This window comes from Leguminivora glycinivorella, chromosome 21 (genome assembly GCF_023078275.1).
Source record: "Leguminivora glycinivorella isolate SPB_JAAS2020 chromosome 21, LegGlyc_1.1, whole genome shotgun sequence".
Classification (NCBI taxonomy): domain Eukaryota; kingdom Metazoa; phylum Arthropoda; class Insecta; order Lepidoptera; family Tortricidae; genus Leguminivora; species Leguminivora glycinivorella.
The window spans coordinates 15,992,306-16,010,098 of record NC_062991.1 but is presented as its reverse complement, the minus strand read 5'-3'; the positions used below and the strand labels follow the sequence as shown (position 1 = coordinate 16,010,098).

General features: G+C 34.2%; 2 protein-coding genes across 4 annotated transcripts in view; one reads left to right on the top strand and one right to left on the bottom strand.

Moving 5' to 3' along the window:
- LOC125237439 (zinc finger protein rotund-like) overlaps window positions 1-17,793 on the top strand; it is a 223,679-nt gene that overhangs the window by 184,422 nt on the left and 21,464 nt on the right. The gene's annotated exons all lie outside the window — the stretch shown is intronic.
- On the bottom strand, window positions 7,732-9,108 carry LOC125237440. The gene is made up of 2 exons (XM_048144508.1): window positions 7,883-9,108; window positions 7,732-7,794 (listed from the first exon to the last, which is right to left on the bottom strand). Exon 1 carries the CDS (start codon window positions 9,002-9,004, stop codon window positions 8,153-8,155), a length of 852 nt encoding a protein of 283 aa, XP_048000465.1. The 5' UTR covers window positions 9,005-9,108; the 3' UTR covers window positions 7,732-7,794; window positions 7,883-8,152.

Here is a 17,793-nt window from a genome sequence, read left to right as displayed (position 1 = left end):
GAGTACGGATGTGCCTTGAGCGAGCCAAGGTCTCCGGGTCGCGCAGAGGTTGTATAGGACGATATACCTATTGTCTGTGGGTTTTTTTAACAAATTCAATTACATAGATAACGAGTGCTAATGAATTTTGTTTGAATTTTGTTCCGGGAGATAGGGATCTTTGATTTAATTTCGGGTTTTGGGGCTAGTTGATGCGCTTGTGGAGTATGACCTTGACTTTATCGTTCACGCGTCTTTAAATCGTATGTATAGTTATTACGCGTGAATTATACAACAACGAGTTGAGATAATATTTCATTGTACCTATGTATGTACAGAGTTTTACTAGGTACTAACTTATAAAATTCTGTTCTACAGAAAATATTCAAATTAAACTTTAAGTGATTGTAACCACATACGCACTTCCGATCACAATATCAAACATGAAAATAATGTTAGTAGTAATAATAAGTCATTGCTCTTTTCAATTTTTCTTTCTTACTACTTATATCCAAGAAATCGACACAGTTGATAAGCGTGACCCGGTAGAATTCGAAGGTCTTGATAAGGACCCCTCGTGTTACGATAAACTCGGGTGGTGGGTATTTTGATATGCGAATATAATGCCATGTCTCCACGTGCGTTTTTTTTTTCAAGGACTCTATTGAACTTAGAAAATGATTGTACCGGCAAATTTTAGGGATCTTAAATCAAATGGACATTTACCAATGTTACTAAATCGTCGAATATGAAATGATAAGATCATTAAGTTTCAAACGTCGTCTTATTAATCATGTCCTATTCTTTCAACATTGTTTAATCGCGGACCAAAATACCAAAAAGCTCATTTTTGGTCAGAGACCAAAGTTTTCTATGCAAAACCACATGAAATATCGTCACACTAAAAGTAGGAGCATAACCACCTCGATAATCTTCATGACACATTAGTCAGATTAAAGCTTTTAAAGCTACCTGTGGCGACAATAGCATCATAGATAAGCAAATGCCCTCTTAACAAGTCCACAAATGCGTAAGAGTGTAGACAGATGCTTTATCACGAACATAAAGGCGTACAACATCTGTTCCCTGTTCTCGTACGTCAAAAGAAGCCCGTCCAAGCATACCTACATATACAGACCGATACGCATTATTTAATATACAATACAAGTTAATCAACTGAGCTCAAACTTGTGGTCTGCATTAGATACCTATGGCCTTATTGGGATTTTCCGTAATATCTTATTAGCTTTTTGCATTCTTATAATGATACACAAGTATAATTCGTAGGTACTGACCTAACTCATTGTATACAGTAGTCATTTCCGTATCGTATTTATTTAGAGGTACATCTTTAGTTCTCGATTTTTCAGCGTTTTTAAATTTTTCGTTTCCAACATTCCCTACATTTTCGATAACTCGAATACAGTGTAAAAAGTGTTATCAATGTCTGAGTGCGTCCATTGCCTTATCAATTGCATCACATATCTATGTTTACACAAAATACATACGATTCGCTTGATTCGATCCACTATCTACAGAAGCGAGGAAATGATTACCAAGGTCGCATATATTAATGTAAATGGGAGCTTTTTAGTAGGTATTTTAAGTGTAACATCGATATTTTTAGAAACTGTCTCAACCACATTTGGTGGTTCGGAAAGAATATTAACGTCATCCAACGTGAGGAAAACCACTTAACTGTTCAATTTTTATAAATAGTGTTCTTACTATTTCTTTAATTGACTCAATAATTTTTAATTTCAGTCCCTTTGTATCTACACTTTATAATCAAACGTTCACACCTGGGTGTATGTGTGTGCGTAAACTATGAGGGTGTACAATGTAATACAACCTCTTTCTTTAGCTACTTTACTACTCTATTGTACGCTACTTATTATTTTCTCAAACAGTCTACGTTTGTCTTTATATAGAAGAAAGCTTAATAAAATATGTATCACACCAAGTGATACCAAAATATTTAAATTCACATTTTAGGTTTTCTACATGCTTTAGACCATTACGTAAGATTTCTTTAAAGTTTTTCAATTCGATACGTTCAATTATTCCATGTTGTTCCAAGATTTTTGCGTTCCAATATCAAGGTCATATGTAAAGTGTCACTTTACGTGCCTGTTTGCTCACCCTGTCTGACCCAAAACAGCTTCTTTTATCCCCAAATCTGAATTTCAAAACCATTAACCTTCAAATCTTCGTATGGGATTATCACAAATTTGAATCTGACGAGTTTGCCACGAAAAAATTCCCGAATTTAAATTTCCGATTTATTGGGTCGCCTCAACAATATCTTAAATATTTATCGACACTTATAAAACCGTCTGAATGTAGGTACAGTCAGCTCAGAATCACACTGCATACAAACTTTAATACAATGGCCAGACACCAGCACATCTACTCGTAACAACGTTCACAATTCGAGCTTTAAACTGACAAAAATACGAAAAACTTAAAAATGATGAGATAGTCGAAAAAGACATGCGATTGATTTACGATAACTTACAGCTACTACATATAATAAGTCAAAACTCATCCAACCCAGAACTTATTCAGTAAACGAAACTAAATTTCATTTTCAACTCGCACCAAAAAGCTCACAACACAAAAGCTTCCTCTTCCTTCAAATTCCTAAAAACAAGCCTTATAGAAATTGAAATACAGTATATTTTCGAAGACAACAAACTGAAGAGACCAATTCCTGGAAACGAAACCTTAACTTTCCTTAAGCAAGGTTTATTTTTAAAATAGGTTGTGAGGTGGTCATATAAAAATTATCAATTACAATGCTACCAACATAATCGTGTGCGTATAATCGATTAGAAATATCGATAGTATCCCGCGCAAACGCGTCCGAATCGATTCAAGGCCACATTCCGGCTACCATTGTCAATGTCGCGCGAACGCGCGATGACTGATGTATTTTCTTTGGTTCCTCGTTTCTTTGCGATTTTTTTTTAGTTTGCCTGACGATATAGTTTCTTCTTTCTATTTATTAAACATTTGCAGTGTTCTGTTTTTAACTAATTTTAACTGTCATTGGCAGTCTATTTTCATCACGTTTCTTATTATCTGCTTTGTGATTTATATTGTGTTGACTTAGAAATTTAAAATTTATCTTACTTTTATGTGGAACTATCATGGTAATCCTTAATAAATAGGGTGTTGGTTTTCAAACCTCCAAACTTGTATCGTGAGTTATACAAATTTCGAATGAATCCGACATGTTCAATTCAATAGGCGCTTTTTTAACAACATATATTTTATCATATTTTTCATAAAGCATATCGGACTCAAATTCGCCTCTGGTCTTTTTAAAAACATTATCGTTATCTCCGCCAATCTTTCAACTTCGCATCCTTATTCGAAAACCATTAACAACGTTTATCGTATTAAAACTTTAAATTTGAATTACGAAAACGTTAACGAAAATGTATTTATAGCGGCTAGACTTCTCAGAACCCCCAAGGACTAATGAAATACGTGAAATAATTGCGGTTCTTATTTTAATTTCGTTTAGAGTCTGTTTTCGCTTGCGGCGGTTTTAGGAAGAGCGGTTGAATTTTGTTAGCGTGTAATTTTGATTGACACCGGCCATTACGAGTATGTATTGCGTCATGATTATAACTACATACGTGTGGCTAGCATGAGCATAGATAGATACATAAAAATGATAGTCTATGCATCCCGTTGACGTTAATTTCATGTTGCCGTTCAAAGTCAATGTCAAAGATTTAGGCAGACGAATACTATACGCCTTGAATGTCAAGAACAATATCATTGGTTGAAAGAGAAAATTCAAAGGGCCAAGTAAGCAGCAACTATCTGTAACTTTAGTTTGAACTGGTAATCGTAAATAATATACAAGAAAGTATGTTACAAAAAAACTTATAATGAAAAAAAAACTAAATAAGAATAAAATATAGGTTATATCATTAAAAATGTGTCTCGTATACGTTTCATAATTATTTAAAAATTGTAACAATTAAATTAAAGACAGTAAAACTTCACACTGCTTTTATTCTACTACAAACTGACTGACAAACAAAATGACTAAGTAAATATTTTTTTGTTAATAATATTAGTTTATTTCCATGCTGGAAGTACTTATTTTTTACCATAACCGGCTTAGCAAACGGTAGCACGACTATGATATAGATCATGCTACTCTTGCCACCGTTTTCGTTAAGTTGGTAATGGCATGGTGTTGCTATTACGTTTTTTGTGTTCTATGTCAGCGTGGCTTAGGCTCAGTAATACAATGAGAGGCGAAATATATCGTATTTTTAAATGTATTAATTTATAAAGAATACTATTTTCAATAATCAATTTAAAACTAGTTAAGTTTGATTTTATCACTTGTATAGTGTAGTGCTTAATTACTAACTACCATCTTTATACTAAGGTACAGCGGGACTAATCTCGACTGGGGGGCAATTGTAACTAATCAATTTTTTCCATTATTACACTATGATGTTGAGTTCTACATGTATCCACTGAACACGCCTGACTATATCTTGATGGGGGTAATATATTTACCATTCTATTGTACTCGTAATACAACATTGTGTATATCGCATTGCTAGTAGGGCTTGTGATATACGTGTTACACGCGGAACCGTAGCTACGTAGCCTTAGTACCGGCGGTGCTAAGATCCCGTACTACACGGTCACGTCAAAGATACGTATCCGTTTCTGGATTCGGCTACGTTCCCGCGAATCTCGGCTTCGGCTCCGCTCCGCTCGGTTGTTGAAAGAGAGCTTGTAAGTGTCGAACGGACCCTTCGCATTATGTGTTATACTCGTGGTCTTTGCATTGATTTGATTCCAGATGTTTTTTTAAGTAATTACATATTGGTATTATTCTGTTCTCTGATAACCAGACATTATGAGTTTGTACAAAAAAAACCAGAGGTGGTATTGGTGGGATTTTTGAATCTCACCGGTGCCTTGCTTTGTATGCAGCCGATGACTATTTAGTACGAAATAAGCCACCCGATGAGAATCAAAAATCGCACCTCAGGTAGGTACTAGGTACCTACTTGGGGATGTCGATGAATATGAAAGTCCATCCAAATAAATATATTAATATCTCTAATTAATATTTACTCCCTAGTAAGAAATGCTACAGGTAGACAAATGCAACAATTTAAAAGTATTTTAAGTGAAATAATAATATACACTGTTCATAAATATTATTACTGGCTGGACAACCGTCTTTCGTCGGTGAAAATACTAAGAAATAGTTGCACGTGCAGATAAAGATAACAAACAATAGTTTGCGGGCCATTGATAATAATTACCTTCAAGGCTTTGGGATTTACCTGTTATTAAGTACCATGTGTTCCTATTGTTTGTGAAGTTAAGTGAAAGCAAAAATAACAAACTATTTGACTACTTCGGATACTACCAACTATAAGACGCTGACTGTACATGTTAGATTATTTAAAAAAAAGTTGATTAATTATAGTCTGTGTCATGTGAATGAAAATTAGAATTTTACCTATTTTTTTATATGTTGATTATACGCGAATTCTTTTGATACACATCTTTTACAATTTGTACTGGTCTATTATTTTTGCCTCCAAAATAATATTTGCACGTAGAACCGATGGCCGTTGGGGCGGAAAGGTTCTCGAGTGGCGACCGCGTACCGGAAGGCGAAGCGTGGGTAGGCCCCCAACAAGGTGGACTGATGACCTGGTGAAGGTCGCAGGAGTCCGCTGGATGCGGGTGGCGCAGGACAGGTCATTGTGGCAATCTTTGGGGGAGGCCTATGTCCAGCAGTGGACGTCTTTCGGCTGATATGATGATGATGATGATGATAATATTTGCATCTTATTATTTTTGATCACTCTTAAAACTTTATTTAAAATGCAAAAATATGGAAACTGAAATTAAAAACTCGCCCCTTGCATTCATTACATTCGGGGGTCTTAGTGACACGCATAAAATCTACACTTAACTAAACGTCACGGTCACGACTGGATCCGATCTACGTATAAATAAGATACGTATCTCCGTGTACACGTAGCTACGACACGGTCACGACCAGGAGCTCTAATTGCTAGAGGTTGTTTACCTTTTTTCAGTATTTACGGGTATTAATACTGGCCGGTTACTTGGACGATTATTTTTTCTGCTACTAGTTTGATGTTGTTTGTCAGTTTAATCTTAATGTTTATCATAAGTCATAACAAATTGAACTCGTACCTAATTACAACCTTGTCATTTTGAATATTGAGTTTATTTGCTTACTGCGATTACCTGTCCAATTTGAAGTTTACTGTGACAAAGCTTTAAAGTGTTTTACAGTGACATCTTAGCTGTCTATTGGTAAACCTTATGTCGTTGCAGTAACGTACACAAATAAATAGTGTTATGGTTTATTATGGTAGTTAGCAATTATTTTATTGAGTGTAGAGCTAAAAGTCAAGTAGAGCTGTACAGAAAATTAAAAATTCAATTAAAAAAAAGTAACAATCAGATTAAAAGATGAATACTCTAGATGAATTTAACAAAATAAAAATCAGTTGGGGTGTCTGAGGTTTTGAGTGATACCGGAAACACCGTGTATAACCGGTGCACACTCTAATTTAATAATGCAAACAATGTAAAACATAAAAAAATGGACCAGTTACATTTGCCCCCCCCAGTCGAGAATTGCCCCGCTGTACCTTATATGAAAAGATATAAACAAGAACTTATTTTCCACAGTACCTACCAGTTCCATTTGAATGAAAACTGTATCTTCTTTCTAAATGTACCGAAAATCGACAATGGCATGTAAAGCTTTTGCAAGTGTCCATAGGCTGTAACGACTGCGTTTCATGCGCTATGTACGCTTGTTTGCTCTAGTGCTAACGGTTACTGAGATTATCCGCGGACGGACGGACGGACGGACGGACAGACGAACATGGCGAAACTATAACGTGTTATACGGAAAAAAACGTGCTTTCAATCGCGTGACCAGGACACTACGAGTTCGAGTTTATGCCCTTCGGACTCACAAACGCTCCGGAACACTTATTTCACTCTTTTGTTTATGTACTAGTACAAAGTTAATAGGCTAAGGTATATTCAATTAATTTTAAAACGGCATGTATCTGTGCACTTTAAACGATACTTAAGACCTTTTATTAAAAATGTATATAAGTATCCTCTCAGTTTTAAAAGGGCTTAAGTCTGAAGGGATTTAATGATGAATAGGTCGTTTTGGGAGTGATGGTATAAGTCAGTACCGAAATTGCCGTAATAGCTGCGCTCGCGCCGACACGCGATTCGGCTATCTTTATCTCGGGTGATATAATTTGGCCGGAGGCTATGGGCATTCCATAGGGTGACCATAGTACCAGGTATTAGTGGAATTTATCTAGAATCTCAGAGAATCTTATGCAAAGATTCATTCTGTCAAGTTACTATTAAGAGCTTGTCTTCGTTTTTTACGTTCTTCAAAAAAATCTATACCTACATTTATCATGAGCAAGTATCATTACTTTCTCGAAGTGTTACAAAAACAACCTTTTTATCTCTTTTGTTGTCTTAGACTATTTAGATCTCCAAAAATAAGTTTTATGTAGCGCAACATTACTGAAAACCCTCGTACTATAAATAAAATAAATAAATAAATATTATAGGATATTCTTACACAGATTGACTGAGGCCCACGGTAAGCTCAAGAAGGCTTGTGTTGCGGGTACTCAGACAACGATATATATAATATATAAATACTTATATATATATAACATATTATTTCTATTCGTGATTTGGACGACACGATCAATCAAACACAACTGAGTTTCTCTGTAAGAAAAGATTTATTGTATCATTATACAAGTATTTAGGTTATTCACAACAGTACGAGTTGAACAGTAACAAAAGTAAACTTTACCTGTAAGAAAAGAAACGACATTTAATGTTATTAATCACGATATCGATTCTCAAATCACTATTCAGCTATTTCAGCTAATAAAGTATTAATTATTTATTGCTTTCTTATGAGCTATGACATCAACATGACATGACAGCTTTTATGGTTTTTAATCTACCACAGACTATGCAATCTGTGTATGCTGCGACCTGCCAATGACTCCCGACGCGCGGGATAATTAAAATGAAAGAAAATTATATTTTTCTTTACATCTCCCCCTCCCAGAGAAGCTTAGTCATCAGGTATATCAAGCTTAGGGGCTGGAGTTAGTTTCGAGACGTGGAAAAAGTTTGATTCTGATTTCCTATGGTCCGTGTTTATCTCGTAGATTGAGTTTGATATTTTCCCAATGATATTATAGGGTCCGATTCTCAATTCGTCAAGCTTTTTCCTATTAAGTTTATTTCCATTGTCCACGAAAACAGTATCACCGACTTGAAAATCTATATGTCTTCGATTTTTATCATAAATCATCTTGTTGTAATTGTGTGATTTTAATGTATTCTCCAAAGCTTTTTTTCTGTCTTGAGTCAAATCATAATTGGTCTTTTGATGTTTCAGCTCATTTGGTAAAATTGTAGCATCGGTGCCATTTAGAAGATACTTTGGAGCAAATCCGGTGACCGTATGCTCTGTTTCATTGTAGCTTTTTACACAATTCTGTGCTATGGTTGTCCACGCTATTTTAGCGTCACTTTCGTTTATTTTGCATCTGATTTTATTGACTAATGTTTGGTTTAATCTCTCATTCAGACCATTTGAGAAAGCTGAGTCCACAGCAGTAAAAATAATTGGAATATTTTTTTCATCCAGAAATGCCTTGAAGTCTCTAGAGTTGATACCGGGGTATTGATCTGACAGGATCATGCCAATGTCGCTGCCGTTAGTCTCCGCACAGTTTTTCACTAGCTTAATGAAATCATTTGCATTCTGTGTACTTGAAGTCATAATGTAAGCATACCTAGTGAAATGGTCTGTCAACAGGTGTAAATATTTTTTGGTCGATCTTGATCCACCAAATCCTCCAATTGTATCAATTGAGCAGATTTCGAACGGTTTCGTGGCAGGACCCAAGTGGGACATTAATCCATATTTGGTTTGTCCTCTTGTTTTGTTTTTCAAACATATTATACAATTTTCACAGATTTTTTTAATGTTTTTTGTAATGTTTTCTGCTGTGTACCACGGACTATACTATTAAGAGATAAATCGAGGGTTTACTGGTGAAACCCGATAAATCGAAATATATTTTTTTCTTTGAAATAAGAACATTGTGGAAATTGCACATAGTTCAAATTTTAAAAACCAGTTCGCTCAACTTATCGAGTTTCACTAGTAAACTCTCGAAATATGTATCTACTTTACTTGTAATAAAAACACTAAAAAGAAAACTTTAGAACATTTTTTCAGTGAATTACTTTGTAATAAATGTTTTTTTATTATGTAGTGACCAAAAATATGGTCACCCTACACTAGCACGTTCTCAGCTCTTGGTTACTTATAATAAGCACATATCTTGTATTACTTCCTTCAAACCTTTAACCAACCAGTTAACTCTCAGATCAAAGTAAATTGAACTCTAAAACAATAGCAGTAACGATTTCTTAACTGCATTATTCTAGAGTTCACCATTATTTATTCTATAACCTTGAGTTAAGATTCACTTTGTGTTGCTGAGTTTTGGTGGTGTTAAAGTTTTCCGTAATATTATTATTTTAGAGTGTATTTTTTAGATTTAGTTTTCATAATTGGTTATCAAAAAAATGTATAAAATAATAAATTAAATCTTTGAATATTTTAAAGAATCTATAATCCCCAAAAGATTACTACTTAACTTCCTTAGTTTAGTAGTTTAGAAGTTTTAGATAAATATTATTATTTCCTGATACTAAGCTTTATTTGGGTAACTAATCGGATTTAAACTAAAACAGAAAATTTGTCTTTAAAAGAACAGGTAGATTCTTAATACCAAGCGATATAATTATATTTATTTTTAAACATTATTAATACTATACATAAAAACAATAGGAACAGAAGGTCCATTTGAAAGGGATCAAAACAATTAAAACAAAGCAATATTAATACCACATTGATGAGTTCTTTGTTACAATATAATCGATGTATTATAACATGTATTAAAAGAACAGAACTAGAAAGCCTATTGATATAAAGTTTAAGTTAGTGTGAGATTTTATGGAAGTAATTCGTAAGCGATAGTAGCAATAATATCTCGATTGAATGTGAAACATGATGCTTTAATTTGCCACTGATACTGGTATTAACAACTTTGTTGCTAATACATAATACATTAAATCAACTTACTTCACTAGGTTAATAAAACTGTTGCTATGATAAACATCGCAAATGGAATTTCAAAAATTGTGTATTATTGCTTTGAAATTTTTGAAGGCATTTTTTACGACGGGGACGAAATGAAATGATGGACCATTGGAAAATTTGGGGCACTTAAATAAGTAATTAGAAAAATCTTATTGGGATCAATTGATTCTAAGTAGAACTTTTTTAATTAAGCAAAGTCGTCTGTAAACTATGCTATGAATCCACACCCAATACAACACTTAATTAAAAAAAAAAGCATAGACAACAAAATTCCCAACATAACTCGAATACAGAATATCTTGTCAAGTATATCGGGTGGTAACCTGTGTGGTGACGGGTTAAGAATTTCACCACCCCCTTTCTTCCCGTGGGTGTCGTAGAAGGCGACTGTGGGATATGGGTTAAATTGCGGCGTAGGCGAGAGGCTGGCAACCTGTCACTGCAATGTCACAGTTTCGTTTTCTTTCAAACCCTTATTTGCCAAGAGTGGCACTGAAGCTTTAGTAGTTACATGTGCTCTGCCTACCCCTTTATGGGATACAGGCGTGATTGTATGTTGTATGTTATGTTGTTGTTGTATATCGGGTGGAGTTGGTAACCGAAATGTCACATGTTATATTGAATTACACGTTGTGGTCGGAGGGTCTGCATTGTTTGGATATCATACACATTGTAACAAGTATTATACTAGAAAGTAATATATGACATGACAGATTAAAATTGAATTTCTTTATCGAGGGAGAACAAAAATAAAGATGATCGTGGGCACTTACAATTTGAATGTCAATAGATATAGGTAGGTACCCTTTGTAACATGATGCGAATAGGTACATAAGCGAATCCCGATTTATAAAATCCCACTTTTTAATAAAATTAGTAAATCTGACCTCAAACCTAAAACTATAAATGTAGGTACAGTTTTAATTCAAAATATTTGCAAAATATTCTACTATATCTACGGTAACTTTATATTTACTAATAAATATTTTCACAAGTGTAGTGCAAAATGTTTGTCCATCGTATTTTTACGGAAACGCACGAACGTGTCATATTATTTCACCAGTCACAGTTCAAAAAGTACAGACGTTGACTGAAGTATCATAACAAATACGAACGTATCCGGAAAACATCATACAAAGGTAAACTTTTTTTTTTTTTCATTCTTTATTTGAGGCTTTTTCGTTTCACGAAGATGTACAAAGGTAAACTATTATGCACTACATCTGTATGTACTATCAGCTGCAAAAGTGCATGGCGAATTTATCAAAGAATCCATTCATAATTTCTCCATGCACTTTTGCAGCTCATAGTACCTATAGATGTCATAAACCAAAAACTTAAGTAACAGAAAGGTCACATTACCTTTAAACATCTAAAGCATAAGATTAATGTTCCTGTCTAAGAGCCAATTAGGGGCCTTCAAACAACTTTGATGAATATCAATATTATTCATATCTATAATACCTACTTGACTTCATAATTATTTATAAGTATTATCCGTATTAATTTTGATTTTTTTATATGACTTTACACATTGCTAACGTAACTAGTTTAACGTCAATATTTTACTTAAGTACCCTCTTTTATGAAAATAACTGGTGTGAAGTAATTATAGGTATTTTCAATCTATCATTCAATGAAACATAGAAATCAATCAGAATGAATATTGCCAGATCAATTTTAGTATTATCATTCATCACTATTCATTTTTCTATTCGTTTTTCATTTATTTGTTTATCAACATTTTCATTAATTGATTATCATCTTGGTTGTTTCTGTTATACTTCTGTCTACATTTCACACTTTATCTTTAAACACGTTTTCATTAAAATCAGTTCTGATTTAATTATATTGCTTGAATATAAAAATGTAAATAAGCATTCTATTAATGTTAATTCCATTTTAAAATTAGACTGTATCCCTTTTTTATAGCTTTATTCTTTCTACCGTTTAGAATTTAAAGTTATTATTTTCTTGATACTTTTTGTTATTTTTTGATTGATTGATTGAGTGATCAATCAAATCCAAGAAATCATGTTTAATTGTTAAAAGCGACTAATAAACTTTTCATAGATTCACAAGATGTTCACAACTTTCACAAGGTTTCTTGATCAGACCACATGGGATATTAGTTTTTATTAGGATTTTAGGATCAAAAAGTGTTCAAAACAAATAATTATGTTGACTTAACATGACCCTAAGACATCATAACAAAATTATTTAATGAATGAAATGAGAGTCGCTTATTGAAACCCTTCTGTCATGTAACAGCGTTTTGTAGGTGTGTCAAGATCTCAAATCTAAGGAATAATAGTTTTCCTTTGTGCTAATTAATTTTGTTCCTTGCCAATCGTAGCCATTTTTTTCTTTTGTACATCAATGTGTTTACTTACTTCGTGGTTGCATCTTTGGTAAAACTCACTAATAAAATGACCACAAGCTCTGTGACGTCTCTGTAATGAGCTCCGGTGACGTCACGCGCGCATTTAGGCGGCCTTGAGGCTGCGTCCGCGCAGGGTACGTAGCCAAATGCACAAACGCTCACAATAATATCTGTTTCGTAGGTACCTATCTCTATCACTCTCCCGTATTGGCGCAACACAGCCGTTTCGATCGGCGCGGCGTCTGGCGTCGACGATTGTAATTTCAACTAGGCCGGCAGGGGCTGGGTCTAAGCTTTCCTATCTCTTCTTGATTTGATACTGAACCGGTATCATAACTTGCCGAATTACTTGCCTAAATGTTGTTTTACAGATCATTAATTTTTGATTTTAGTGAAGATTCACTTAAACTCTTATGTCAATTCAATTCATTTATTTTGCCTGAACATACACAGTTGTCATGGGCACATGTTATTGGGGTATTATAGATACATAATTGTAGCTATTAATACATGCATGTATGGTCTACCACAATATGGCATGCAAAATCTTATACAAAATTTATGTATTAATATGTATTTATCTTATACTACTTATGTACACTTGTTTGCTACCAACGTGTTATAAAAACAGGACACTACGAGTTCGAGTTTATGCCTTTCGGACTCACAAATGCTCCGGAGGATTAATATTGTACAGGTCAAGTCACACGAGCTGGAACGAATGAATGAATGAAAATACTTGTGTGACACGTTAACTAATAAAATAGTAGCTCTTATTGTGCCTGAGCTGTAGATTCACATTTTTGACACATTTGTTTTGAAGTATGTTGCGATGTGACTAAGACGTATCGTTTGCCAAATCTAGCTATTATTTACGAATTGGTTGAATTGATTAAGCCCTATGTACAAGGACTACAAGGAAGCGCTTAAACAAATATACGATTTCTATCAACTTACTGAAATGTCATTTGAATCGAAATGACAGACTCTGCCACAGCACCAGTTTAAAAATAAAAATGAATGATAAGTGACATAATAAGTAAATCCTGCGTGATAAAAATTATATCGTAAAATACTCATTAACGAAGATCCGCAAAAATTTAACATGTGTTAGATTATGTTTAAAGTAAGCGATATATTGTTTAAAAGTACTTGATTTTTTTTTTAAATATGATTACAGGATTTTATTTAAAATTGCATTAGATCGCGCGAATTTACGTTTTGTGGACGCTGTCATGTGTCATAAATGTGAACTTACAGCTCCGGGACAATAGCATTTGCGACTGTATACCTCAGTGGGCTATTTCACAATAGTGACAATAAAATTATTAAAATTGTCTCCCGACAGTGACACTTCGCCGTTCATTGCCTGTTCAACAAGGAAATATTGACGCTGAGTAACAATGTTACTTACCAACCCAGACATAGGCACAGAGTTGTCAGTGTCAAGTGTCAATGTCACTGTGGTGATATAGCCCACTGGTGTTACACAATAAAAATTTCGTCCATTTTATTCGTGCCAGATTATATGAATCATCCTTTACATAGGTCATTTAAACCTTCTCCACACATATCAATTCCGCTTATCACGCCCTTAAATTTAACCAAAATTGTAGCCCTTCGACCCTTTACATATTTTTAACCTCAATAGTTCCCTTACTCATTAAACCCAAAGTAATTAATAATACGAAACTACAAGAACAGGCGTCAAGTGGTCGTTATGGCAACGCCAGTCATGCTAGTCATGCAAAGTGTCATACGGATATTATTAATTGGTAATCATATTAATAATATAATTATAAATATTTAGTAGCAAAAAATTTAGGTCAAACGGGTAATTTTTTTATTTTTAGATATTTTTGAAATTCAACGCAACAAAAATTTTGGACGCCTACATTAAAAGTTTGGTCACAATCATTCTGGTGATTATGTACATCGAACATAGAGGAATACTCGTAGTTCTAAATCTAAATTATTCTATAAATTTTACTTATTTTTAATTTCAATATTTAAAACATTTGACTTCATTTATTTCTAAGGTACCTAAGTATTATAAAGTGGGTCCGAACAAATAGAAGTCTTCATAACATTTAACATAAACTAGCATAATACAATAAATATACCGCATGTCCGCTCAATTACTCCTGCCGCCATTTCTCCCACTGCTGCCAACCTCCGCACCCCACGTCATAGACAAAATAGTAACGATTAGTTCCCGCCAAAACCGGCCACAGATAAATTAGCCGCTGATTAGCATAGATAACAGATTTGGGCGGCCAAGACGCTTATCTTGCATTTTACTGCTAATTTATTGTGGTACCTGTCCTGCATTATATGGCTTTTAATAGGGATTTAGTAGTAACTATAAACATGGCTTGGTTAAACTAATATCTTAGTCCAACTCCAAACCTTATTCAAGACTGAAAGTACTGAAACACATCAGTCAAATTTGGTGCGATATTCAAATTTTCTATAAGAAGGACAGACTTCTTTGGGCCTACTTTTTATTGGTCGATTTTTTAACGACAACGTTAAAAAAGCGATTGTACATATATATTTTTTAAATATCTCGTTCTTAAACCAAACAAATGATTCAAACTACATGATTTAGTTTTATTGATCTCTCACTTTTAGAATGGCTAAATCCCGAGAAAGCAGCAGATTTGCGAAGAAAAGCGTTACATCGATCGAAAAACGATCACATCGTTAAAAAGCCCAAGGTAAGATTTTACCTCTAAGCAGCATGCAGCCTCGTGAAAGACGAAGAAAAAGGAATAGACAGAATTTCAGAGCATATTATAAAAGAAAAAAAAGGAAGGCTTCGTAATGAGCACAAGTATTACCACCAGCAAGTGGGATTCCCACTTCGCCCCTGCCTGGTCCTTCTACGCCACAAAATCCTTGTCTCAGTCGCTCTCGTTCTCCGAGTCCTGAGCTTTACACAAACATCTCACGTCGGCTACACTCCCAAGCTGTCCATCGCAATGTGTCCAATAACCCATAGTTTCTGTGTTGTCAAATTCTTTATAGTCCATAATTTTATTTTTGCAGTTCAAACATTTTCGTTGCAAGTTACAGTAATGACCTCACAACACAAACTTTTCGTAATGTGAATAGTAGGTACTGCTTTTATTGATGATATTTTTCATTTTATAACGTAGTATAAAAAAAAATTCGAAGGTATCAAAGAACTAAAGCATCACAAATGTATACACTGCGAGAAAGAAGAAGACTTTGACTAAAGAAAAAGAGACTCAAAAAAACAAAAAAGATATCTGAATGCGTCAATAAAAAAATTACACCAAAGTTATTTAAAATCAGGCTATCCTCCAGTCAGTTAGGTACGTAACTTTCGCTAGAATAAAACCCTTTTGGGTTGTAAAAGCAGAACTGACTAATCTTTACACCTGTCTATGTCAAATACATGCGAACATGGAGTTGTTAGAATCCGCATTAAAAATGAAAATTATCATCAATAAAAGCAGTACCTACTAGTCACATTACGAAAAGTTTGTGTTGTGAGGTCATTACTGTAACTTGCAACGAAAATGTTTGAACTGCAAAAATAAAATTATGGACTATAAAGAATTTGACAACACAGAAACTATGGGTTATTGGACACATTGCGATGGACAGCTTGGGAGTGTAGCCGACGTGAGATGTTTGTGTCAAGCTCAGGACTCGGAGATCGAGAGCGACTGAGACAGGGAGTTTGTGGCGTAGAAGGACCAGGCAGGGGCGAAGTGGGAATCCCACTTGCTGGTGCTAATACTTGTGCTCATTACGAAGCCTTCCTTTTTTTTCTTTTATAATATGCTCTGAAATTCTGTCTATTCCTTTTTCTTCGTCTTTCACGAGGCTGCATGCTGCTTAGAGGTAAAATCTTACCTTGGGCTTTTTAACGATGATACCGTTCCCTTTCTTTTCTTCGCAAATCTGCTGCTTTCTCAGGATCACTCATAATTCTCCTTTTTCGTTTCCGCTCAGCAAGTTTCTTCTTTTCAAGGACCTCCTCTCTAGATTGTTTATTTTTTTGGTTAGCCATTCTAAAAATGAATTATTTTCTATTACAAAAAGTGAAATTATAGTTTATTTTAAAGTTTTTCGTTGTTACTGGTATTTAATCAACTTAGTCAATTATTACAACAAAGTTGCAAACCAATTATTATTTTATGAGCATGGTTTTAGATTTAACGACTGAAGTTCAATTTAAAATGTATTGATATTTGATACCTAGATTATTAATGAATTGAATATGTGTTTACAATTATGTTATTAATTAGGTTGATACCTAATCATATCAAATCCTAATAACCACATCATTAATTAGTTTATAAGCGTTACTTCCTTCTGTATTTCAAAGATTATTTAAAAGTCGAGTGCATAAATTCGTGTTCCTACATTATTCTTAACCAGCTCCTTACAAATAAGTATGCATATAATTACCGTAGCAACTGTCAAACCAGTCTGCTACAGGTGACAGCCAACTGCTGCCAACCTAACCGTGTTGTGTACACAACTGGTGCCAACCTAACGCACTCTCCCATGTAATTGTGCAGTTATGGTGGTCCCACTGACCATATGACCTGATTTAGGAAGTCCTATAAGTTCGGTGGATCTGGTTTCGTTAAGGAAGTCTGTGAGTGTCCAGTGTGCTTGGGTTGCAGATTAACTATACCATTATGCCTTAAAAGTAGCGCTTAGAAAAGATATAGTCTTATGTACGTATTACCAATAGCCTTTAGATTCAAAAATCACTGAATAATACATAACATTTTCTGGATTTGATAAAGACAAATTATTTTTGCGGATGCATAATTTAATTTAATTGTGATTGATTGAATTCATTATAAACCGTTGATCATGCATGACAGTAAAAAAACTTCTAATATCAAATATTAATGACTTCCAATTATTATAGACACTTGACATTTCTTTTTGGCAATATGGATCTTAATCACCAAAGATGTTTCGCTGCGTTAATATTTAGCCATGTGTTCGTATTATAAAAATACTGGTTTTACGAGCAAGCTATTAAAACATACGGATAATTTATTTAATACGTAAAAATAAAACTGGCTGATACAATCAACGTTGATAGTCGTTTAAAAAAATTAAGAATATTGTCTATGATTGTTTTCAAAATCGA